We start from the raw sequence: 25,596 nt of genomic DNA, 5'->3' as shown, positions 1-25,596 counted from the left end.
AGGAAATCACTGGTTTACAGAGCAAACTGGGAGCACCAGTGCATCCTTGCTAGTTGAAACAGGCCCTTGTGCCACTATCTTTTCAGCTGCTTAATTTTGACTGCAACTGGTGATGATACAAAATTTTCCTGTAGGGAACAACCAGAGGAGCTTCGAAACTGTACTGATTCAGAACTTCTGTACTTCTGAAAACCTGAATCATCAGGCATCATGAGCAAATTTCATTTAATCAACAATAAAATTAAATGTTAGCTGTCTGACTAACTTTATCTTGAACAATCTTGGTGTAGGTATAAAGATACACTTGTAAGTGAATTTGAGTAGTTGTTTGTGTTTACATGTCACTAAACATTTGGTACAGAATTTAAGGCATTAAACAAGACCAGGCCCTTTCCTTGTTGATAACAATGCAGATATAAAAAACAAATGGTTTAAAGGTTATCCTTTCAAGTACTCCAGCATTAAAAACAAAACAAACAGAAACTTTCTACTTTGCAGGCAGTCGTACTTACAGGCAACTGGTGAATGCACAATTTAATGTAATATTAATTAAATAGTATTAATTAAAAATTTATAGAGTGGAAGGAATGTCTGAGGATAATGACTAGAAATGTGAGAATATTGCAAAAAACTAAAAATAGGCGTACTGATGGGGCAGACCTCGTATGCTATAACTATGTCAATGAAGTGTTTGCTGTGAATTAGCCTTTACTTTTGGTGACAAATATTCTGTATTCTTTACATAGACACTGTTATCCAAATCAAAAGAAATGAGTTTTATAGACAATAGAGAAGAATTTTCTAAAATGGTTTGGAGAAATGCAAAGCTAGTATGCACCGGCTAAAATATGAATTATTGTATCATTATATAGTTGTCACCACATTTCACCTGACACTTTATTCAGTATCTATAACTATGGTAGGCTAACATAATATATATTAAGTATATATTAGCAGTGTATTTTACACTGTAGATATACACTCACCTAAAGGATTATTAGGAACACCACACTAATACTGTGTTTGACCCCCTTTCGCCTTCAGAACTGCCTTAATTCTACGTGGCATTGATTCAACAAGGTGCTGAAAGCATTCTTTAGAAATGTTGGCCCATATTGACAGGATAGCATCTTGCAGTTGATGGAGATTTGTGGGATGCACATCCAGGGCACGAAGCTCCCCTTCCACCACATCCCAAAGATGCTCTATTGGGTTGAGATCTGGTGACTGTGGGGGCCATTTTAGTACAGTGAACTCATTGTCATGTTCAAGAAACCAATTTGAAATGATTCGAGCTTTGTGACATGGTGCATTATCCTGCTGGAAGTAGCCATCAGAGGATGGGTACATGGTGGCCATAAAGGGATGGACATGGTCAGAAACAATGCTCAGGTAGGCCGTGGCATTTAAACGATGCCCAATTGGCACTAAGGGGCCTAAAGTGTGCCAAGAAAACATCCCCCACACCATTACATCACCACCACCAGCCTGCACAGTGGTAACAAGGCATGATGGATCCATGTTCTCATTCTGTTTAAATTCTGACTCTACCATCTGAATGAAAGTAACTGAGCAGATTGTGAAATACTCAGACCGGCCCGTCTGGCACCAACAACCATGCCACGCTCAAAATTGCTTAAATCATCTTTCTTTCCCATTCTGACATTCAGTTTGGAGTTCAGGAGAATGTCTTGACCAGGACCACACCCCTAAATGCATTGAAGCAACTGCCATGTGATTGGTTGATTAGATAATTGCATTAATGAGAAATTGAACAGGTGTTCCTAATAATCCTTTAGGTGAGTGTACTCTATGCTATCTGGACACCAGTGGCAGCTCTGAGCGTCACTCCAGCGCCATCTTGGATTTCCTCGGGGTGGTGTTGAGTTTAAGTGAGAGTTTACCTGCACCTGTGAAGTGTTGGTTACTTTACACTCCACAAACATCGACATGACCCTCCTGAGTTGCTGTTCAGACTTCACCTACCTTCCCTTGGCTCTGTATCGTTAACATCCTTCCAAAGACCAACTTTATTATCACGAGTGGCTGAAATTGGTGCCTCAGTAACGTCGTTAGGTGAGTCTCCGTTAACGTCTCCATTAAGCTAACTAGCTTTGTCCAGTGTAAATGCTAACGTTTAAACATACAGTAAAGTTATGATTAGTAACGAGGAGATTAGCAGTATATCTAATCACCACTGAGAAATCAGACATTATTGTTGCCCTGCATTAAAAGTTATTTGAAAGTGCACTTTTGTTGGTAACATTAACTTAACCACATGATTGTGGTATGCTGTAACATCATACCTTTATCAGTGGTGGAAAATAACTAAGAACATTTAGCATATTCAAGTGCTGTACAAATTTAAAGGTACTTGTGTGGTTATTTTACTTGAGGATATCCATTTTCTGCTTATCTATCTATCTATATCTATCTAACGTTTTGCTCCATTACTGTTAACTTACTTGATCATTATATTTACTAATTACTCTCCGGATTCAGATTAATACTGCAACATATAATCATATATAAAATGTATATATCCCACATGTACCAGCTGCAGTATTACAGTGATGTGCATGATCAGTCACAATCTAATATTAATATACAATATTCTGAAATGAGCTATTCTGCAAACTCTTTGGTACTGGTAGAACTGTAATTCTATATAAGTGAAATTTAGAATGAAGGACATGTATTTGTAAATGAGTATTTCTAAACTGTGGCATTGAAACTTTTACATAAGGAAAAGATCTGAGTACTTCCTCCGCCACTGTAGATAATAGCTGACAGAAAAAGTGCTCTCACTAGCAGAAAATTTTGCCACACTTATCAAAACAATTGTTATACTATTTACATCTATATTTCAATGGGCTGTGCTTCATTTGTGTTTTTAAATAGAGAGAGTGCTCAGCTTAAATTATACCAATTGACAATAGAGGAGACTTGTACGTATTGAAGAGGGATGTTGCACTCTGATCAGACTCTGTTACCATCTAGACTTTGAAAGTACACAGAATAGCCAAATCAAGGTAGAGCTATAAGTAATGCGCTTGCTTGTATTTCTCTTTTCTTCAGAAGTCATACTACTGTAGAATGTAGAATGAATTAAAGACAAGGGAAAAAAACAAACTCAAATGGTCGAGGCAAGTTAACACGTCTTCCATCATATTACAGTGGAACTGTTGTGCAAGGCACTTGAAGGTGTGGTATGCGATTCAAATCCAATAGAAGTCTTTTTGTCAAATTCAATGACTCTCTCCTTATAGTCTGCAAGCTGTCCGTTCGGTGTGTGCATTGACTAACAAAACACGGTGTTTGTACACAACACTGGCTCATAGAGAAACAAACAAAGTTGTTGAGGCTGAGACACACAACACTATTCCAGCCAGTCAGTTAACATTAAATTACTTGTCCATGGTCATTCAGCTTACTTTGTTGCTGTTTTTTGACGTTAACTATAGCAGCAGGAGATTTGTGAGTATCGCCATCTGGACCTGTTGTGCTGGCTCTGGGAAACCATCTCGTCCTCTCTGCATGTTAACTTCACAGCAGCAACTGTAGTGAAAGTTTGCTAACCCGCAACTTAGCTAATGCTAGTTTCATTACTTGCTGTGTTGTTTGCTCTATATCATGATATTTGGATTTCTCCAGAATCGCAAACCCCAACTTTAAGCTTTTGTAAGCAGCTCAGCTGTACAACACTGATTGTACTGGACTTTTCCCCGGTGTAAATATGCTACACTAGCTTTTTTTGAAGAAGGGCAGAAAACCGCATTCATGCTCAGCAAAGTGGATAAATAACAGTGAACAACTGAAAAAAGTTGTTATTTTTACTCCTTGGACACTGCATTTTTATACTAAAAGAACAAAATTGAATAAACCAAAGTGCTGAAAAGTTGCTGCCAGAGGAAAATGATGAATGAAGCTTGAAATGTCATTTCAACACTTGACAGGTTTCAAACACAGTTCGTAAAAATTGCATTTAAAGAATCTATTCAGGATAATGTTGATATAAAGAAAATTGTATATCTTGCAGAACAGGCATTTATTTTTAAATTGTCTGCGAATGAAGCTCATAGCATTTTCTGCTGTGTCTTTTTCGTCTGTCATCAGTTTGCTTTGTGGCAGCATAAGAATGAAACTAAGATAAGCTAATGTGGCAGGAATGTGACCTTGTGTATTTCATTAACTGGATTTCTAGCGCTTGAAAGATGCAACACCCACAGACAATAATTGATATTAATTGTTTGGTTAAAGGTAGTGAATGAAAAGCTTCCAAAATATGTCGTGTTTGAAATATATACTTTAACACAACTGATTAGTTCTTGTAATTTAATTGTCAGATGCTTGGCAAAATAGTTTTATCTTGTGTTGAAAGGTGGTCTGGTTCACTGTCCATGTAATGTGAATATTTCAAACAGTACAGTGAGCTTGAGAGAGTTTTAGTGGTTGTTTGGCCATTGTCAGTTGACCGAGTATTTTTTATTTTCCAGCACTGCCCTGTTTTTAATTCATAGATGTTTACCCCGCTCACATTGAGAGCTATGCTCTGTCTGATGTCTGAATCAGTGTCACTCCAGAAGAACAAGGAAGAAGGGCCAACAGCCTGCTGTTTATGAACAACTCACTGGGAATTTTAGGTCGTTGAAAGGTGGAGAACATGGTAGCTTTAAATGTCTTTAGCTTTTTATAGCAGTAGGAAGTAGATAAAATATTTTAACTTAAACAGCCATAAATCATGTAATCATGCTGCGAGGACAGGACAGTGGTTCCCTACCTCAGAGCTCTGAAAAGTTCTCAAAATAAAGCAAGGGGTAGTTAAACGAAATTACTCCTTCATTTAAACTAGCCACTGATATAGGAGATAATTTGAATTCCACTCTTAATTTGTTGTGCATAAAGGTCAGGATACCAGAAAGCAGAATCATATGTGTGGAAAAACAGGGTCACTTTATTGGGCCTCTTTTTGTGTGGATTGGAAGGTTTTCTCTTTTGCTATACCACACTGATTTTAGGCTTACCAGGATAATAGTAATGTTTTGTTCAGCTGCATCTAAATACACATTGCCAGCTGAAGAGTGAGTTTGTCCTTACTAGTTTGGAGATTTTAACCTATAACGTCTACAGAATTTCATGATATTGAGATCATAAAATTACACTTCTAGGTCTGCTTTTTTTTCTGTTTTAAATATTTAGTTGTTGTGAAACAGATGCTTGAGGGAAGCGTTGACTGAGGCATATATATATATATTTTTTTTTAACACTCTGTTAGAGGGTTCGGTGCCCTTTTGCACAAAGTTGAAATATCTTGTGCCATATGTTGTTTGGATCGTTGAAACTGTATATTCTTGTTTATAAATCTTGAGCTATACTGTAGCTCATACTGGAAAAACAAAAGAAACTCAGTGTTAGTGGTGGTAAGTGCACCATCAGTCAAACTCAGAATTCCTCATTTCTCACAGGCTTTGTTTAATTATGTCTACTATATTATTTGGAGACAAGCTGACTGTAATTAGAAAGCTGTAAAAAGGAGTTATTAGCAATAAGTCTAAGCTGACTAGTAGTCATGGGGAGAAGAGGGGAGAGTCCCAGAGTTAAGACCTTTTGAGGTGGAAATTATGCATAATGTCAAGAACATGTATGGCATGTTTAATTGATGTATTCATATTTTCCAGATTTATGACTTACCAAACATCCATGACAGCTGATAGTAAATTACAATATGTGCATTATTCAAATCCAGCTAATGCCCTATATGTTGCAGTCAGGTAATACATAAAGGTATTATCTGTAAGAGGGGCTGCATGGACATTTCTGTTAGGCTTGCCCGGTGCATTGAATGGCAAAAATCTGCTGAATGAGACAGATGGGAGGGGGTTAGAGGAGAGCGGCTGTGAGCTTGTCAAGACATGATGCATTGTGTACATAGTGGGAAATAGGTAGTCTTCATTTGAAAGTCAATGCCAAAGCTTAGACATGCTCCGGGGAGTTTAAAGCCACGAGGCAAAGTTATGATGGCACTCCCTGAGGGAATCTAGGGAAAACTTCTGGAGTATTTCTGTTTCATGTGCTTTTAAGACTTTTTACCATGTGAATGTACTGAAATCAGACTCAAGGACTTTTCTATACAGTTATATATGACATGCTCACACCAGTTGATGTCAGTTAAATTAAGGCTCATATATCTGTATTTTAGGTTGTATGACATCATGTGCACTAGTTTTCTTTATATGAGAGCATTTTGCATATCATGCCTGGATTGGAGTGTTTTGCCTGACTAATTTTGTTGCTCGGATTTTGTTTATGGGTCATATTTACTTTTTTTTTGTGCTTCAACCATGGGTAAGTAGGCTACGTAGTTAAATGCTTTCCCTTTTTCATTGTGTTTTAATTGTGTCTAATTGTTGCTATATGATCGGGAGTCTGATCAGGATTCACTGGATTTGCTATGCCTGTTTATGTGTCTGACTTTCTGCCTGGTTCAATCTGCTCTGTGCAGCTTGAAATTAGGGTTAGGCAGATAGACGATGCCATCCATAGTCTATCAGCAGCATGTTTTATAAAGTCGCCTAAAAGACTGAGAACTCGTCTTTTTCCGTATATTTCCACCCGCGATCCATTATCACGGCAGCAGGTGAGCCGCACGTTGGCTTATTAATGAAGGAGCCTATCAAACAACTGAAACCAACATCCATCTGCACCCTGTGTTCAGTGCTGCTTTACCTGGTCTGTAAAAAATCCACCACGACTTGTAATATAAGTTAATAGTTTATGAATTTTTTTTACCAAGTGAAGTCTGTGCGAGAACACATGCACATAAGATGACTGATGCCGCCGCCCCCCCCCCCCCCCCCCCCCCCCCCCCCCGCGTGCAGGCACCCTCGCGATAACGTCCATCCCAATTGTAGACATCGTCCGATGGAGGTTTTGTAGACATCGCCCAATCCTACTTGAAATGCGTGTTTTCCACAGAGTAGAGGGCCGCTTTTGAAATGCTTGGTGGAATCACTAGCATGTCTCTGGAATCCACGGGTCAGGCTGTTAATGCCAAATCTTTATTGACACATTCTGAATAGATGGAATCGATGGAAGCTTCAGTTTGGGTGAACATGTTAAAAAATAAAAAAACTGGAAACTGAAGGTATTAGGTACATGTAGCTAAAACTAATGCAGTGTAATATAATGGCTCTGCAATAAATCCTACATTCACAAAGTTATACTGTAAATTTTTAGAGACAAGCTGATTTAACTTTGTCATTTTTGAAGCTTTATTTGGCGGGGCTGTTGAATTGTTTTGTGTTCTACTTAGAGATGTTTATATTATTTATTTTACTCATTGATATAAATCGGATGGACAAAATATAAGATGTCTGTAATGAAATTTAAAAGCACTATTAATTTAGTGTTTGCTATTAGTGACATTTGCAATGACAGTTTTACTTTTGTGCAAGTTTTTCCTTTAATTTTGCTTCCTTTCCTTTGTGTTGTTTGTCATTGTGCCACAGCTCTATTAATAATAATGGTGCATAAGATGAAAAGAAAGTAGACTCAATGACAAGAAAATTAACTCACCAAAGGCCAAAAAAACTCTTTGTGCAGTATAGTGTGGAACAGGAGCAATTTAAATGGGCATTGTTCAATCCACAGTAAGGATAGCTTTTGTTCTCTTAGGGACTTTGCTCTTTTAATAAAATAGACAGCATATTTGGCAGTGTGTGTTTGTAGCTCCCAGTAAGATTACTAATGATTCAGTAGTCTGTAGAAGTAGAACTTCAAAGTTATCTGTATACCGGTATGTTGCAGTTGTTTACATTTACATTTCTTCATTTAGTTGACGTTTTTATCCAGCGACCTACAATTGCTATATATCTCAGAGGTCTCTGGAGCAAATAGGGGTTAAGTGTCTTGCTCAGGGACGCATTGGTGGATGGTAACAGTGGGGGATTGAACTCGGGTCTCTCACACCCGCACTTATCTTATCCATTGCGCCATCACCACCTGTTGTGACTGATAATAATGACTTAAATGCGAGGAACTATGCATAAAACTGCATTAAAACTGTGCATATGTCTCTGTCTTTGACACAGCATGCTGCAAAAGTTAGTCCATTAATAACCCATTTAACACTGGGATGCCGCAAAGAAGTTGATTGATTGTGCTAGCAGATATGGTAATCCACCTAGTCTGGCTAAAATACTGTGTTGGCAGAGAAGTGGAGCACCAGCAGCTGCAGGCAGGGTTCCTACCTGGACCTGGAGAGTTTAGAAATACATAGAGAATGAATATGATCACATTAAAGAGGCAGTAAGTAAGATTTTTAGTGCCTCATGGCATGAAACGACTGCACTATATCTGCAGGGGGTTGGTAAGGCTGTTGATCATTACCAGTGGTTTAACAATTACTTTGCCAGGTTCAGAAATCTTTTGAATTTCTGGACTCATACTGTGGAATAAAAGCTCTCTGCCGACTGGATAATCAAGACATTTTCAGTGCCCCCTACTTACTACACTGACAGTATGTTGCATGTAAGTTTCACTTTTTAAAAAACCCTCTTTTTCTTGTTTCTTTGTAGAAACAAGGTATTTCTTTTGAATATATGCTCTAATTAATTAGTTTGTTTCGGTTTAATATGTGTAGGAGGACATTCTATCAAGGCTTTCTCATAGATTTTCAAATGCCAACATCTCTAAAGGTCTAGCAATTGGGTTCTTGAATCTGGCAGATGATTATATCCTCACCCCAGCTGTTATCTGTTCTTTTATATGAATGTTTTTACTTCCATCAGCATGAATCATATCAGAGACGTTATATAGAATAGGGATGCAAGAACTAATCGACGCAGTCGACAAAAATAGATTATTAAATTGGCAACGAATTTAATCGGGCCGTAACGACACTGTCAGCTTAACGGAGTAAAGTGATGTAAACAACAGTAAAGTTACTAAAACAACATAACATCAGCGTTGGTAGTAACACCTTCACAACCTAAAATCTGCAGAGTGTGGGAGCACTCTGGCTTCACTCAGCCAAAAGGTTGTGAACTGCAGCATCTCAACAACGGAGCATCTGAAGAGGAGACATGTAACCTCTGTGGATGATGAAGACTTGTCTTGGTAAGCTAGTTAGCAAGCTAACGTTAGCTTCATGTTATGTTACTTTGCGTTATGAGCTGTACCGTTTTCTTTAAGGTTTCCCTTGGTCAATTTGTTAATGGTGTTGAGAGTGGAAAATAATTATGATACATAATGGTCCTGTCTAACATTGCAGGTGTGCTCTAACTTTACAATCATTAACAATGCATCGCTGATGGCGATGTTTACAGCTGGACAACGTGTTGCTGCCGAGGGCACAATATTGGACAACACTGGACATGTTTATAAGTTACTTTCTAAAGATAAAAAATAAATAAAACAGTTTTCCTGTCTATGAGTGAGGTGGCGGCTAATCCACCCCAGACTCTCTTAAAAGTTTTGTGAGTTACTGAGTTAGGGGAAACTAAATAAATGTTGTGAAACGCTGTCTACTACAAAATTGTTATTATTGGTCCCCTCTTGTAATTTCAGCAAATGTGTGCATGGTGTTATCCATTTCTTTGTATATTAAAATAGTGTCAGTTTGTCCTGGTGTGTTGCAGCTTCTCCATCACTAGGCAACAGATCAGCTGTTCTGATGAGTGCTGCACAGCGCTACACAGACACTTATTCCTTACTATATACCTGTCTGGTCCATGAAAGGACTTGATTTCAGCGGAACTTTCTGTTGCTGCAACAGAAACATTCATTAAAAGATATTTTTGAAAACAGTATTCATTTTATTGTCTAGACTGTTAATTAGCACATGTCTTAAACAACCTCAAGTTTAATTTAAAAGCTGATAGTTAAATGAGAGGCATTGTGTAATTTTGCAATTCATAGTTAGTTGCAGCCCTAATATAGAGGAGACACGCCACTTTACAAATCCTCAATACAACTCTATGGGGAAAGCCCGTAACGCCAAAGATGGCGGCAAAGCAGAATATACTGTCTGTAGGTGTCAGACAGCTCAGGAAGGGAGTGAAAGTCACTATGTCCTGAAAATAAAGTTTCAATGTTTCCTCTTTGTCCGGCATCACAGTGACATGCCGCTCTGCCGGCACAACCTCCTGACCTCCAGTGACTAGCATGTGGGCCCACAGAGCTGCCACAACCGTGCCATTGATGTCTGACACAGTGTCACTCCAGAAGAACAAGGAAGCAGGGTCACCATCCTGCTGTCAGTCATCTTCCTCTGCTGGAGGATGATGAGCAGGCAGTGAAGTGTTTGCCTGTGAAAATCAACAAGTCGAGTCAAATATATTTATAAAGTACTTCTAACACAGGGGATTTTTGCAGTGTGCTGCACGAAGAACCAGGGTATAAATGCAGATAAAGACGAGGGATAAAAATAAGAAGGAACAAACGCATTGAAGATTTTAACATGATGCTTATAGAATGTGTTTGTGTGTGTGTGTGGTAAACTTGTGGCAGTATGAGAGCAATGGCTAAAACATATCCTCTGTGTATTTCTTGCATTTTTCTTCCTTGAACACTGCTGTTTCTGGGACACAGACATTTTCACAGGGCATGTTTTTTTTTCTCCCCCACAAACACTGTTTTGTTTAATTCATGTCATGCAAAGGTCAAACTCGTTTTTATACAGCGCAATGAATTATTGAAAATGCTGTTATGTTGGAGGTGAAAAGTGAATATTCTCACTCCGTTAGATAAATATATTTGGGCTGCATCTCTATGAGGATGTAAGGAAACTGTTTAAGATTTAATCTCCCCGCCACATTACAGTTGCTTGACTTAGACACTCAGCCTAATTAATCCAAAGCCCTCACTTTAATCGCCTTAATATATTGGCTCTTTGTCTTCTTTATCTTGATTTTCTCATGATGTCTATTTCCCCTTAATTGATTCAAATGGAGATCTAATCTCCTTGTGTAAGGCATGTATTGATAGCTTTGGTTTAAACCAGCAACAGTTTTGCGGTTCCCATTGTCTACACTAATTACGGCGGACTTGATGTATTGTCTTGAGCAACCGGTATTGAATCTCCCGTGTTGGAGAAGAGCCCTCACTATTCTTGTTTGGTTTTTGACAGGAAAAGACCAATGAAGACAGCCAGATGGTGGTCAGTGGCAATTTTACTGTTGGGGCTCGCTGTGCTCGGTGCCGATGGGAGACCCAACAAGGAGGGATTCAGGCCGCCACCCTATCGACCAGTCGTGAGATTCCGACACAAGGTATTGATTGCCTTCTTTTTTCATTTGCTGTCTGTAACAAGGAGGACTATGTGCTTTTGCCAAGTATGAAACTAATTACAGTAGCACTTTTTTCCCTGCATCAGATGACTCTCCGGTGGTTGTTGTTGTTTTTCTGCCTACTGAAAAATACTTGATGAATCATTATCCCTCCCTTTGTGCCAGGGGACTGTCTTTTCAAAGACAACATCAAATTAATACGAGGCACAGCTGAGCAAAGAAGACGACGATCTCTGAATGAAGTGAGGATGTTTGCATGTCAATTCAGTTGAACGTTTAAAGTGAAAAGATACCTTTTAATGTTTATTGACCCAGCAGTACAGGGCATGCCCACAAGCAGAATCTGCTGCTTTTATTAATCCCTCTTGCTGCGTGTCAAGGAATAACTTAATTTTTCCCCCTCTGAACTAGCAGCATACTTTGTTTTTTCTCTAATTCGAATCCAAAACACCAGAGTACCAGAGATGTATCAATTAGAACCAGACTGTGAAAGAAATTTACTGTTTTGGCAGACAAGGACTTAGGGAAAGGACAGTGTTTTGTCAAAAAGCATTAGTTGGATTGTGGTCCTTCAGTACACATTTCCTGTAAGCCCCCTTTCCAATTCTGTTTACTAGTAAACACTTCCCAATCCAAGATAAAAATTTGTAGTGACAATAAAGACAAAATGGTTGTATGTTTGCTTTTACTTCAAGGCAATCTGTCATCTTCAGACAGACAATGACAGAGTGCGTTTTAAAGTTTGTTTCAGTTTGCTTTAGTCATGTCTGTATGGGAGTAAATGGCAAAGACAGTGGTACTTAAGGGTGTGTGGGGTGAGAGATGGTTAGAGAAAGAAGGAGATACAGAGGGAACAGATGGTGGGAACGTCATTGGACAGAATCAGAGCTGAGCGAGGCGCCGGGAGCGTTGCAAAGCTGTTCAGTCGACAAACGCATTTTGACCTTTTGAACAAGATTTATTCAGAGAGAAGCTTTCGTAACACGTGGACTGCAGATGTCAACAATACAAGAGTTCTGCTAGAGTTCTAGCCACAGCTACACTGGAAATGAAATTTTGTGTGTTAAGGAAGTAAAGAGATTTAAACATCAATACCCAAAAATACTGTAATATGATCTCAGTAAACTGCAGAGATGGCACTTCTGCTGGGCTGGGAGGCTGGGAGGAAGAGAGGCAAACAATCCAATATCCACCTCTGCTTGGACAAGGTTGGATTTTAGTCGTAAAGGACTAGGGGCCTCATTTATAAACTTTGTGAATGAACAAAAGAAGTTATACTCCACTTTCTTAGTAAACTTGGTAACTCTGAACTGTGGTCAGTTTGAAATGGATACCACTGTAAAATAAATCGAAATCTTACCTGTGAGTATTATATAAAACTTCTGAGTTATCCAAGATGTTTGGGCCAACCCACCTACTGAGTTCCTTCAAAAACTATGTGCAAGTGTACTAAGAAGAACTGAACCAAATATTGATGTGACTTAGGTTTTTCTTCCGTTCACTTATATATTTTGTTTGATATAATCGATCTCGTGTTCTTACTTTACAGCATCATTTCCATGTCTGCCTAAAACATTTGCACAGTACTGTATCGTTTCATTGACTATAGGCACCTATGGGTGTTAAAAAGGTCGGACAAAAAGCTCGCTCACAATATTGTACATAGAGCAGTGTTTCCCCTATATGCGGCGGTTATGATTCAACAGTCATGACTGCCACTACTAAAATTTCCCACGATAATTAAACTATGCGCTACAAATGTTTTCACTCGCACACTGTGGGAGCACGGCAACACTCAATGCGGCTAGCTTCCTCCCCTCGTTCTGTACAAAACATCTACGTGACAGATGCTGTTATAACAGCGTAACTCCTGTAAGGAATCAGGAGGTGCGTAGCGAGTGTTTGATTGTTTGTTTGAGTGGCAGAAAGTGACGTGAAAGCGAGCAGAGGAAAATATTCTGGCAGTAAATGTACTGTGTCGGTTACAGCGTGTCGGCTTCTCAAGACCAAGAAAAGTCTGTTGTTTCCCCACCTGCTGGAAAAATGAAGCCTGTTGGCGCTAAGTTAGCTAACATCCCTCTTCCCCTTCAGACTGAGCTGAGCGGGAAAGCTTCAACATCCTCCCCAGTACACTGATTTTTTTGCTGTTGGTTATTTATTATCTGCTCTAACTTTCCCATCTTTCTGTTCAGACATATGGTAAAAATAATGGCCCAATGTGAAATTACATATTTGGCATTGGAAAATGTAAAATTGTCTTGGGAGGACCCCCAAAACCCCACCACTCTGACCATGACCACCAACACCAAAACATTCAGCTAAAGCTCACATTAAACTGGGAAAACACTGAAGTTTGAAACTATTCTGATGTGCATCGCATGCTCATGGACAAAAATTTTGCTTCAACTCCGCAGCTATAACCTATAACCATCCTAGGGGAAACACTGTAGAGATATGGTTAAAAAACAATAATGTGGCATTGTTTTGTCAATTCTTTGTACCACATTCCACTCATCCTGGATTTCAGATCACACAGTTCCATAAAGAAAGCTCTACCCATCACAAAACAAACTAACAAAAAATATCAAGTTATTTTTTAGGTCTCTGGGAGGTTTGTGAATTATGAGTGGCGTTACCTTGACCTTGTCTTTAGAAAGACCTATTGCTTTTAAGTTTCCAAATGTAATTTTTCAATCTTTTGAGCAGCAGAGACAACAATATGCTCATTGACTACTTTATTAGGTACACCTGTACAATCTAATGCAATAAAGCAACTCTGCCATAAATGTTACCTTTTTCAAAGTTTACAATATACAGCTTTAATTGTTACGTCCTATTAAGGCGGCATGCGGCGCACCTGCTGCCGTGATAACGGATCACGAGTGGAAAACTCCGGACAAAAGACGAGTTCTGTGTCTTTTGGGTGACTTTATTAAACATACTGCTGGTGGCGAAAGCAAGAGAAGCAGAGACGGAGAGAGGTGGGGCAAGCCGGTGTGTTTGCAGTGAGAGTCCAGAGGTGAAGTGTGTATTTAAAAATAATAAAAGGCTAATAATAAAAATGTCCGTGGAGATTAAACCTGCTTGTGGTAAAATTAAGTTTTCTTTCTTTCTGCACACAAGGAGCGCAGGGGTACAATCATGATGCCGGCTCAACATTGTGATAACTGTCAGCCATCGGCGATGGACGAGGGCATCGTACATTGGCAGTTCCCTGACCTCAGTGTTAAATTATACTTAATGGAATGATGGACTGATGAATTAATTATCATCATTAAAGTAGACTTTATGTACATAACAAAGTGAATTTACACCTGCCATTGAAATGCCTCTCGTATTAGGATTGTATCTGGATAAGATTTTAACCTGATAACGTTTACACCTGGTCTTAATGTGTTTCTATAATCCACATTGAGATCCGAATGCTCTGTCCCTCTCAAACAACCGAACATCACATCCTCCCCTAGTTTGTGAGTCCACAAAATGCTGTATAACTGTAGACTGTATAATAACTTTCTGAGCTCGCTATCCACAGTTTTCCTCCATGGATAATAAGTCCGTGTTTTTTTTTCTCTCTTCAGCAGTGCACTGATGCAATATCTCACCCGGAATGTGAAATTTAACCTGGGATAGTTTCCCTGTGCTACCTTTCTTCATAATGTGCACTCCTTTATATTTTAGTAGTTTATATTGAGTGCGTGAGTTCCCATTCATTAACGGATACATTAATTCACCGCTCACCTTTTATTAAGAAGATATTCAATTATCAGCGCTCTTTAAGCGACAACACTTTACGGACGCGTTGCCTGTGTGTGGCGTCAAACTTTTGATTTTGTTTGCGTAAGACTTACACCCACGTATATGTGGATTGTCAATGCATTTGCATTTACACCTGCGTTCAATGTGGCCACAAAGCATCTTAGACCACTTCCGGATGTGTTTGGTTGATCGGATCACAATCCATTCTCCGTATGTCTTTGGTGCACATTTTCACTTTCATGAGTTTAAGCAACATCCTATTGCAATCCGATCACCCATGATGCAATTTCATGCTAAGGGTAAATGGCCTAAAAAGTTGCCATTTAGTGTATAACTTCAATTATAACCAGTTTTTCTTCTCTCTTTGATTGAAGCTATGTTCTCGAAGTAGTTGAACAAACAGTACATTTTAAAGGTGGTTTAAATAGTGTTTTACCGTCTTTTGTATCAAACAGTATATTACTTATTTTTGAAACTAACTAGTTTTGACTTTCTCTCTTTTTATTGCCCTGGTTTGGAACCCGAGTGACTTAATAATTAAAGTAATGTATGTCCACATGTAGTGGGAATTTGACAAGAAGCTACAAAAATGATGTATGTGCTTTTCCACTCCAATGAAATTAATGTGCCAGGCGCTGTGATTACATTGCAGAGGAATGTCATTACAGCATCTGCATACCATTACAATTCATCCTGTGAGAGGACAGAGGTAAACTACGCTCATCTATCTGCTTGTCAAAAGAGGCTGTGAAAATATAGAACTCTTGGGTGAAAAATGGCCACATTGTAAGCCCTTTTTCAAAATATGTCAACAGCCTTTATGTTTCGTAGGGACTTTTCTCCGCTGTTGGCTGGATTGCAGAGGTTCAGGTCATCCACTTGTCAATAAAATTGAGTGAGCAGCGTTAAAGAACAGTTGTTTCAAAATGAGAGATCCACAGACATTTCAGAACATGTTTGACAGCTCAAAATTTGAATGTTTTGTTATTTTTAAAGGTTAGTAGGTAGTCAAGGTTCCTAGTTAAAAATGTTTTTTAAATCTAGGTTGTATCACATTTTTAATTAAATTCCTCTCGTGTTCAACATTAATGGAATGTGAGTACAAAAAAACTGATAATTTTCTGAACGGCATAATTGCTTAAAGTTCCCCCTCTGCACATTGAGGGAAATGAGTACTGAACATCCTTTGAGCTCACCATCAGAAGCTGTGATACACCAGTGGTCATGTTAATGCTATGCCTTTTCCTTTGCTTTGAAGGACAGCATTTGACAAGGGTAACCGGATCGAATACGACCTTTTATAAGCTTTCCTCACAAAGACTTCAATCACCAGGAGGCACTCCGCCATAAACAGCTAGTCACATGCTCTACCCATAATTCCCATGCTATTGTTTCAGACAGTCACTGTGAAATCCTACACATGGGGTCAGGTATAGGACACAGATTCTGGCCACCAGAATCCAGCTCTAATTACAATTGATTATAATTGGAAAACTGTTCAAAGCAACTGAGTTACTTGGCTGTTTTACTTCATACAGTCATCTCTTTCACAATGAATTTCACTGTAAGAGTGACGAGAGACACAATGTGTAATTCATGAAACATGTGGAATAGTGGCCAGGCTTGCTCGACACAAGGGACAAAAGCAATTTCTGAGCGTTTGTCGATCTGACATCAAGCTGTTATGTCATGATAAACAAAATGGAGGCAAGGACAACTGTGTGCAAAGCCCCATCCATCCAGCACTGGCTTGGCCACATGGCAAATCTAGATTAACAGGGGATAAGCGGAGACAGAGAGAGAAAGGGTGTGGTGGGCAAAAGAGATTCAGCTAAAGGGAATGGGGAAAATAGCAAGAATATATCATAAAATTCACAAGAAACAGCTTGATGTACAGTAGCTAAAGCCGCAAGTTAAAGCCGCAATAGGCAGTGTTTGGCTTAAATGTGACTGCTGTCAGTATTATTTCCACCCTCCTCCTCCTCCTCAGCTGGTCAGTTTTAGCCCCAGCCCTTGTCACTCATCTTGATGAGCTGTCTACTTTCAAATGGCAGCCAGCCTGAGGCTTAGGTAACCAGCTTCTGTGAAGCCTCCACAGGGGCTAAAGAAGCAGACGCTATATGGAGCCAATCTGCTATAACAATAACAAGATGTCAATGTCCATGCTGGTGTTATCCTGAAATTTTTTAATTGATGCAATATTTTTAACTCTACGGTCTGTCTGATGATGACTTTGAGTTTGAAGACTTGTCAGAATTTTTTAATGATTGCAAGGTAAACAGCAGAGTTACAGTATTCACATTACAAAGTAATCTGTGAGGATTACTAATTTTTTTGCCAGATTAGGTTGTATTGGCTGCAGCAAAAGTTAAGTCATGTTCAACACTATTCCAGACCCTGCTGCATCAGCACCTCTGCTGTCCCAAGGCAGTGGTCACGCTGAAGTAACTGAGCGAGCTGTGTTGTTTTTCACCCAGCACCTGCCATTGGTGTGAACTAGGGCTAAAAGATAGATAGATAGAGTGTGTTGTACTGTATATTTTACTCACTTGTCATATAGGTGTGATGCAGTTTGCAGTTATATGGTACAAGTTGAAGTGTTCTTGGAAGTTGATGGTGTGCAGAGTCAAGGATGTAAAATCTGAAGCAGGAGAGAGAGGAAAAGGAGGAGGGTGCTGTAAGTGGAGGGAGAGGGGCTGAGAGATAAAGCGCGCGAGAGAGAGATGTGGGCGGCCAGCCAACTAGCTGTGACAGGGGCAGATGAACCACGGGTTGTACAGCTGGGTGCTTCACCGTCCCCAGAGTCTCAGGGCAGCAGAGACAGGCCTGCCAGCGGCCCTGGGGAAGTCACTCTCTTTAAACAAATGAAGTGTGAACACTGTCTGCCATATGCAAATAAGCCCCATTTGATATCTTCCCTACCTGTAGTGTAATTTTAAATGTCACCTCATCCAGAGGGTGGGGGGAATATGAAGAATGTCAGAGAGCCACAGGTGTTTTCTGTGATTTGTACCTGCTGGGTCGTTGGTCAACAATGTTTTATAAAACATCAAGAAGATGTGCAGAGACAGCTTTTTACCAGATAATGATGTTTAAGTTATCCTTCAAATTTACAGTTTCATAGTGTCATCTGAACTTTATTTCAACTTCCTTTTAAATCAGAACAAAAAGAGTAAGTTGATAAGACAGCTCGGTAACTACCATGGTCCCTTTACACTTGAGGGAATATTTCCAGACAAATGCTATGTAGTTGTGACTGGACCTAAGTTTGATTCCAGTATACAACTATTAAAATTTTTTGTACTCATTGTAGCGCAGCAAGGACAGGGTATTAATTGATGAGCTGATTGACAGAAATCTAATTAAAAACAATTTACCACAATCTCTTAAAGTAAATTATTGTATTCTATATTTCAATATCTTTGCGTTTTGGACTGGTGATCAGAAATATTTGCAATTAAGACGTTACCTTTTTGCTCTTTTTTTGGTCTGATCAATCAATTATTCCAAGAGATATTGAGAAAGTAATCAATAAAATAATTGTTAGTTGTAGCTCTACAGTATTAACCAAAATGTGTTTTCTTGCCAGTTGTCTTTTTATGAGTTTAACTTGTTTGTGATGATTTTGTAAGAGGAAGTGTATAATTGACATGGTAGTATATTGTCACCTTTCAGCTGCAACAGTTGTATTTAACAGCTGCCGGGTTGACACAGGAAACCTCTACATTCAACTTGTTAAAAATATGGTATCGCTTATGTGGGTGTTATTTCCTCTGATAAGGGTCTCAACAGCAACAGCAGTTAATAATGTGAGTGTGCAGACTCGGTACAGTCTTAATTAAAGTAAAAGACTGACCTAATACAGAAAATGACACAGATAGTATAGTGCAATGATACAGAATGTAGTAACCAAAAAAGTAAAGTGAGCTGAATTATTCATGCGGTCAAAATTATTTTTTAACCAGTGAGATCTTTTGGATACAATTATCCATCCTCAGATCCTTGATTTATTGACTTAGAATCATATTTTAGCAAGAAAATATACAGTATACAGGTTTTCTGTGCAAAACCACGAACTGGGTATTCTTCTACTTTCAGTATGCAGTCAGGGACCTCTGTTCATTATGGACTGTGGACCTGTTGCATAAGGCATCTTCTCCATAACACCAGTGCTCGAGCTGGTAGAAAGAGTCTGAATATTTTGTACAAGAATGAGAAGGATGAGCTATGCAGATTTCACTGTAGAGAAATCAAATATTTATGCCTCTTTCTTTCGTATTCATGGTTTGTGGAGAGCTGCTACTCAGAATAGTAGTCCTGATAACAGCGTTTTCTACAACCACTATGCATGCTCTAAATGCAGCTGATTTTATAGTGTACCTACTCAAGGGGTCATAACTATTTATATTTCTCTACACTACAGTGAGGACACTTACATTTCTTTTTTGTCAGCTAAGTTATATTTTGGTTTGCTGTGAATCAGGAAAAGTTTGAACTTCTAATTTGTCAAGACAACTCAAAAGGCATATGGACATTTAATCAAAGAAAGAAAGATGGATGGAAAATGTATTTTATGCACAAAATTAAACTATAGGAGATGTGAGGATGGTAACCAGTTGAAAGGTATATCGTGCATGTAAGTGAGGCAAATCATCACTTAATGTAATGGCACATTAATGTCTGACATATCAATTATATCATTAATTGTCATTCAAACTGGCAGCACTACATTGTATCAGATGTGCCAGAGTGAAGAATCCTTGGACTTGAACGCCATGTCTTGACACATTATCTCAATTAAACGCAGAGCCGTTTGCAAAGAGAGTTGCTTAATGTATGAGGGGTCTTTAAAACTACATTTCTTTAGTACATCACCAAGGACTTTTGCTTTCTGTCAATTAAGTATTGGTTTATTGTAATTGTGATCTATTTTCCCTTTTGTTCTTGTTCCCTTAGGATGGGATTCCCGAGAGCTTGAGGATAAAGGGTGAGTTTCCATTTCTCATTCCTGCCTTCCCTGACATGCAATGTATACAACCAGGGCTGTACGTCATACATGTTGGGTATAAGACGGCCACAACATAGCTTAACCACATAGCTGTAGGATCTGTTGGACTACCCATGGTGTAAAGGATTCATGTATTTATTGTTTTCATAGAAAGCAACAGAAAACACCAGATAAAAAGAGCATCTTTAACAAAAAGCTGTACACTAGGAAACCCATTAGAGGTGCATCGATATTGAACAGCAGCTATGTTCAGCGTACTAACCTCAACAACCGAGCTGTATTCTAACATTAACATAGCTATACTTATTAGCTAGGCTCCTTACATGCTTGCTTATGACTTATTTCCGGCATTGACAGCGTTGTGTTAAGAAAATAGATAGAATAGACAGAAGTTAGTCTATCTTCTTCTTTAACTTGAATGCGTTTTTCTATAAACACACAGCTCTGTTTCCATTTGTGAGAGAGACAGCTGCGGGTAGCTCCGCAATGAATTCTGATTTTACTACTATTTAATAGTATATGGGGCGGTCAGTGTTGATATTGAGTATTGTCGTGTCGCCACAAATAAATCGGTGAATGGGGAAACACTACAGTGGGGTGCAGATTCTAGAATTTGCCTTAATATCGACGCATGAAAAACCAATCACTGATCATCCCTTCAATCATCGATAGCTGATTCAATTGCCAATTAGAACAAGCCTTGTGCAAACATTTATTTTTGTGGTCTCCTCTGGTCTCACTTAACCAGGTACTTCTTAAACACTGGGTGGTCAAGTCTCACTGTGGAATTCACCAGCCACAATGCCAAAATGTAGTTTGTAGAGATTGGAGATTGTTTCATGCCAGAGTAATGTGTTGTATTGTAACATGTGTGAGCCATGACCAAACTTGACGCCTAACACCTCAATATCATATAGATAAAAGGAGAATCCTCAATTATGTATTGACCTGGTCTTGTATGTGAAAAATAGTGTCTTCAACTTTAGTATGAGTAGTGGTGGTGTGGGTAATAAATAAGACCTCAACAATGGTTTTACCTGAAGCTTCAAAGGATATTCTATATGTACAGGTGCTGGTCATATAATTAGAATATCATCAAAAAGTTGATCCATTCAAAAAGTGAAACACACAGACTGATATATTTCAAGTGTTCATTCCTTTTAATTTTGATGATTATAACTGACAACTAATGAAAATCCTAAAATCAGTAGCTCAGAAAATTAGAATATTGACACCTGGTGCCACACTCTAATCAGCTAATTAACTCAAAACACCTGCAAAGGCCTTTAAATGGTCTCTCGGTCTCGTTCTGTAGGCTACACAATCATGGGGAAGACTGCTGACTTGACAGCTGTCCAAAAGATGACCATTGACACCTTGCACAAGGAGAGCAAGACACAAAAGGTCATTGCTAAAGAGGCTGGCTGTTCACAGAGCTCTGTGTCCAAGCACATTAATAGAGGTGAACGGAAGGAAAAGATGTGGTAGAAAAAAGTGTACAAGCAATAGGGATAAGTGCACCCTGGAGAGGATTGTGAAACAAAACCCATTAAAAAATGTGGGGGACATTCATAAAGAGTGGACTGTAGCTGGAGTCAGTGCTTCAAGAACCACCACGCACAGACGTATGCAAGACATGGGTTTCAGCTGTCGCATTCCTTGTGTCAAGCCACTCTTGAACAAGACACAGCGTCAGAAGCGTCTCACCTGGGCTAAAGACAAAAAGGACTGGACTGCTGCTGAGTGGTCCAAAGTTATGTTCTCTGATGAAAGTAAATTTTGCATTTCCTTTGGAAATCAAGGTCCCAGAGTCTGGAGGAAGAGAGGAGAGGCAGAGAATCCACGTTGCTTGAAGTCCAGTGTAAAGTTTCCACAGTCAGTGATGGTTTGGGGTGCCATGTCATCTGCTGGTGTTGGTCCACTGTGTTTTCTGAGGTCCAAGGTCAACGCAGCCGTCTACCAGGAAGTTTTAGAGCACTTCATGCTTCCTGCTGCTGACCAACTTTATGGAGATGCAGATTTCACTTTCCAACAGGACTTGGCACCTGCACACAGTGCCAAAGCTACCAGTACCTGGTTTAAGGACCATGGTATCCCTGTTCTTAATTGGCCAGCAAACTCGCCGGACCTTAACCCTATAGAAAATCTATGGGATATTGTGAAGAGGAAGATGCGATACGCCAGACCCAGAAGAGCTGAGGGCCACTATCAGAGCAACCTGGGCTCTCATAACACCCGAGCAGTGCCACAGACTGATCGACTCCATGCCACGCTGCATTGCTGCGGTAATTCAGGCAAAAGGAGACCCAACTAAGTATTGAGTGCTGTACATGCTCATACTTTTCATGTTCATACTTCAGTTGGCCAACATTTCTAAAAATCCTTTTTTTTGTATTGGTCTTAAGTAATATTCTAATTTTCATGGATACTGAATTTAGGATTATCATTAGTTGTCAGTTTTAATCACAATTAAATGAAATAAACATTTGAAATATATCAGTCTGTGTGGAATGAATGAATATAATATCCAAGTTTCACTTTTTGAATGGACTTACTGAAAAAAATCAACTTATTTATGATATTCTAATTATATGACCAGCACCTGTACACCTTGTCTTGTCAAAGCAAGTTCTGTATCAGTTCGTAACAGCTGCAGTGTAGTTGGAATAAATATGTTTCAGGTGATGATACAAGAGGTTTTGTGCTATATATATAGTCTGAAATATAGATTTGAGTGAAGGTTTTGTGCTTTTGAGCATCTTTGTTAATGTAAATGCCCTTTAACATCAGTAGTAGTAGGTACTTAATGTTCTGCTGTGATTTCATCTTACTTGCAGCCTGGTTTGATGAACTTTTGTGGAATGGACAAAATTCCTTTAGTTGCTCATGAGGTGCAACCACAAGCCTTGTGAAAGGTTTTTATGAAGCTTTGGATGATACATTTAGCTAATTACTATTTATTGAGCCCAGTTGAGTAGTGAACATGTGAACACATCAAATGCCAACACCAAAACTGAAGGATAACATCTTTTGGTCCCTTTTGTGTTTCTCTCTTATCCCTAGTGCCTGTAGGTTTCCCTATTAGGCCGCCTTTAGCTGGCCTTAACCTAAAACAACAAATCTATCAGATTTTTATTCTCCAATGCTACGTCATATTGGAATCTTTTATTATCGATGAGTTGTACCCTAATCTGTGGAGCCAGTAAGTTCTTTCATTCTTGTAAGACTCCACCTTGCCAGATTCCAGAGAACACTGATATCTAGCTGTTGTCTCTGTATCGAGGACCGTTAAATGTGAGAAATAACTAGAGCTGGCAGGTCAGTGAACACTTGACCTGTCTTAACTTTCCCTGTTACATCAACTAAGCCCACTAAGATATATCTGATCAACTGCTCCCAGATGTTCAAGGCAGCACATTTCTGCCTTATTTGTGTTATTGCTAGCAAACAAAATTCTACTTGCCTCTGAACTTGCAAAATAATTTTTATTGACAGTTGTCAATAACCAGAGTGGTCTGCAGGGGCCAACGGGTTTTGATTTTTTTTTTTTTTTACACTTACAGTGTGAGTGTGGCTTGACGATTTGTTGTCATTTTATAAACAACTGATTACTTTGGAAAGTAAATGATATATTCATTTATAATGAATACAACCATTAGTTGCAGCTGTAGTTGGCACCATCATTCTCAACCAGCTTCATCTACAGGTGTGGTACAGGGCAGTGCGGATGCATTGGTGCGCCTTGGTCTTCTTGCTGTTTGACAGATTTATCTCATCTGTCAACCTGTCACCTTTCTAATGTCTTCTCTGTCTCCTCTAAACAAGAGTCAATGTCAGGCAAAAGGTGATCCTGCTGCCTAACTTGTCTGCCACTAAGTGTTTGAAAGGGCCGCTAAATGGACATCTCCCCATTTTTCTTCACCAGGGAAGGTCGAAGCAGTAATTGTAGAGGGTGCATTACCATAAAGGGCGGCCCCAGCTGTCTGCTGTGATTCACTTTAATGCGCCATGTTCTGTAAGCTGAGAGGGGAGATCTCACTTTGGCTAGTTTTCAGCAAACTCATTTCCAGCCCCAATAACGAGAAGGCAAGCTAGCTGTAGAGAAAATCATAAATAATTCAACCATCACCCCGTACATTGGAGGCTTCTCATTATTACGCAACTGAGGTCAATTTAGTATTAAAACTTCAATTTTACAAGCTACGTCACCATCAACATTTTGAATGGACATCTAGCAATTTAAAATGAGAGGACACATGAGCAGTTGAACATAGTACAGTGATCCAGTTAATATTTGCAAAAGATGCCCCCTACACCCCCATCTTTCACCTAATGTGTGCTGCAACCCTGAAAAGGATGAGCAGTTTTGAAAATGGATGAAATTATATTCCAACATTTAGCGTGGAGGAGAAAACAAAAAAATTATTGTAGATCGAGAGATTGCAGCACCCTATAAACTAACTGAATGTCAGCATGGAAGACACAAAGACAGACAAATGCCAGCCGTTTTCCAGGATGCTCTGTAATTGGAATCCCAGAACAAGCCTGTGCCACACTAACCAAGCTTGTCATGCAGGCTGCAGCAAGACCTTGGGCTGCCGGTGAAATGTAATTTCGAAATAAATACTGATATAGCCATATGAAATATCTGATGGAACTTTTTGAGATAATCTTACCTTCCTCATTGCATGTGTCAGCAGTGGCAACAGTGCTATAAAGGATTACTTGTGCTGGTACGGTGTACAAACGAGAGTCTCCAACTTTAAGTATTATGTTTACAGACCACGTTCAATGCAGCATAAACTAATTAACATAAACAAATGACAAGTTAGTTTATGTTCTGCTGATATTGGGTTAAGATTCTTGTCCAGAATTCAAGAAAACATTGTTTTAATCTAGGTTTCTTATATACAGGGTTGTTACAGACATTTTAAAATATAATACAAATACATTACTTCATTCTTAACCAATAATAATAATCTTTATTTGTAGAGCACTTTTCAAAAACAAGTTACAAAATGCTTTAACAAGTGTAAAGACAATAATACCCAAAAGACAATACAAAAACAATACAAGATAAAAGTAAGAAAACATTGAAAAGACTAAAATACACGTTTAAGATAAATATAAAATAAGTAAAATAGAATAAAATAAAAAGGATAAAATATAGTCAAATAAGATCGGGAAAGGCTCTCCTATGAAAGTATGTTTTAAGAAGGGACTTAAAAGAGTTCACTGACTCAGCCGACCTGATTTCCTCGGGCAGGCTGTTCCAGAGCCTCGGGGCCCTGACAGCAAACGCTCTGTCCCCTTTAGTTTTCAGTTGAGACTCTGGAACAGACAGCAGACCTCTGCCCGAGGATCTCAAGGTACGTGCTGGTGTGTATGGGACTAAAAGGTCAGAAATATAACAAGGCGAGAGGCCCTGAAGAGCTTTAAAAGTGACGAATACATTTTTAAAGTCAATTCTAAAACATACTGGGAGGCAGTGTAATGAAGCTAAAATAGGGGCGATGTGGTAATATTTCTTTGTTCTGGTTA

General features: G+C 39.0%; 1 protein-coding gene across 6 annotated transcripts in view; it reads left to right on the top strand.

The window, feature by feature from the left end:
• Window positions 1-25,596, top strand: part of fstl5 (follistatin-like 5) — a 206,337-nt gene that overhangs the window by 16,938 nt on the left and 163,803 nt on the right. For 2 of the 6 annotated variants that reach the window (XM_038699663.1, XM_038699668.1), the window contains exons 1-4: window positions 1,858-2,076; window positions 11,129-11,270; window positions 11,454-11,530; window positions 20,004-20,034. In XM_038699663.1, the coding sequence (XP_038555591.1) occupies window positions 11,153-11,270; window positions 11,454-11,530; window positions 20,004-20,034 (226 nt within the window). In that variant the 5' untranslated portion in view covers window positions 1,858-2,076; window positions 11,129-11,152. Of the gene's footprint in view, window positions 1-1,857; window positions 2,077-11,128; window positions 11,271-11,453; window positions 11,531-20,003; window positions 20,035-25,596 lie in introns of those variants that run through there. The other 4 variants (XM_038699665.1, XM_038699666.1, XM_038699664.1 and 1 more) reach the window with 3 other exon arrangements.

The sequence above is a fragment of the Micropterus salmoides genome, unplaced genomic scaffold, assembly GCF_014851395.1.
Source record: "Micropterus salmoides isolate LMB-PRFRI ecotype aquatic unplaced genomic scaffold, ASM1485139v1 Ms_hic_scaffold_5, whole genome shotgun sequence".
Classification (NCBI taxonomy): Eukaryota; Metazoa; Chordata; class Actinopteri; order Centrarchiformes; family Centrarchidae; genus Micropterus; species Micropterus salmoides.
This window is presented reverse-complemented; position numbering and strand designations above follow the sequence as displayed.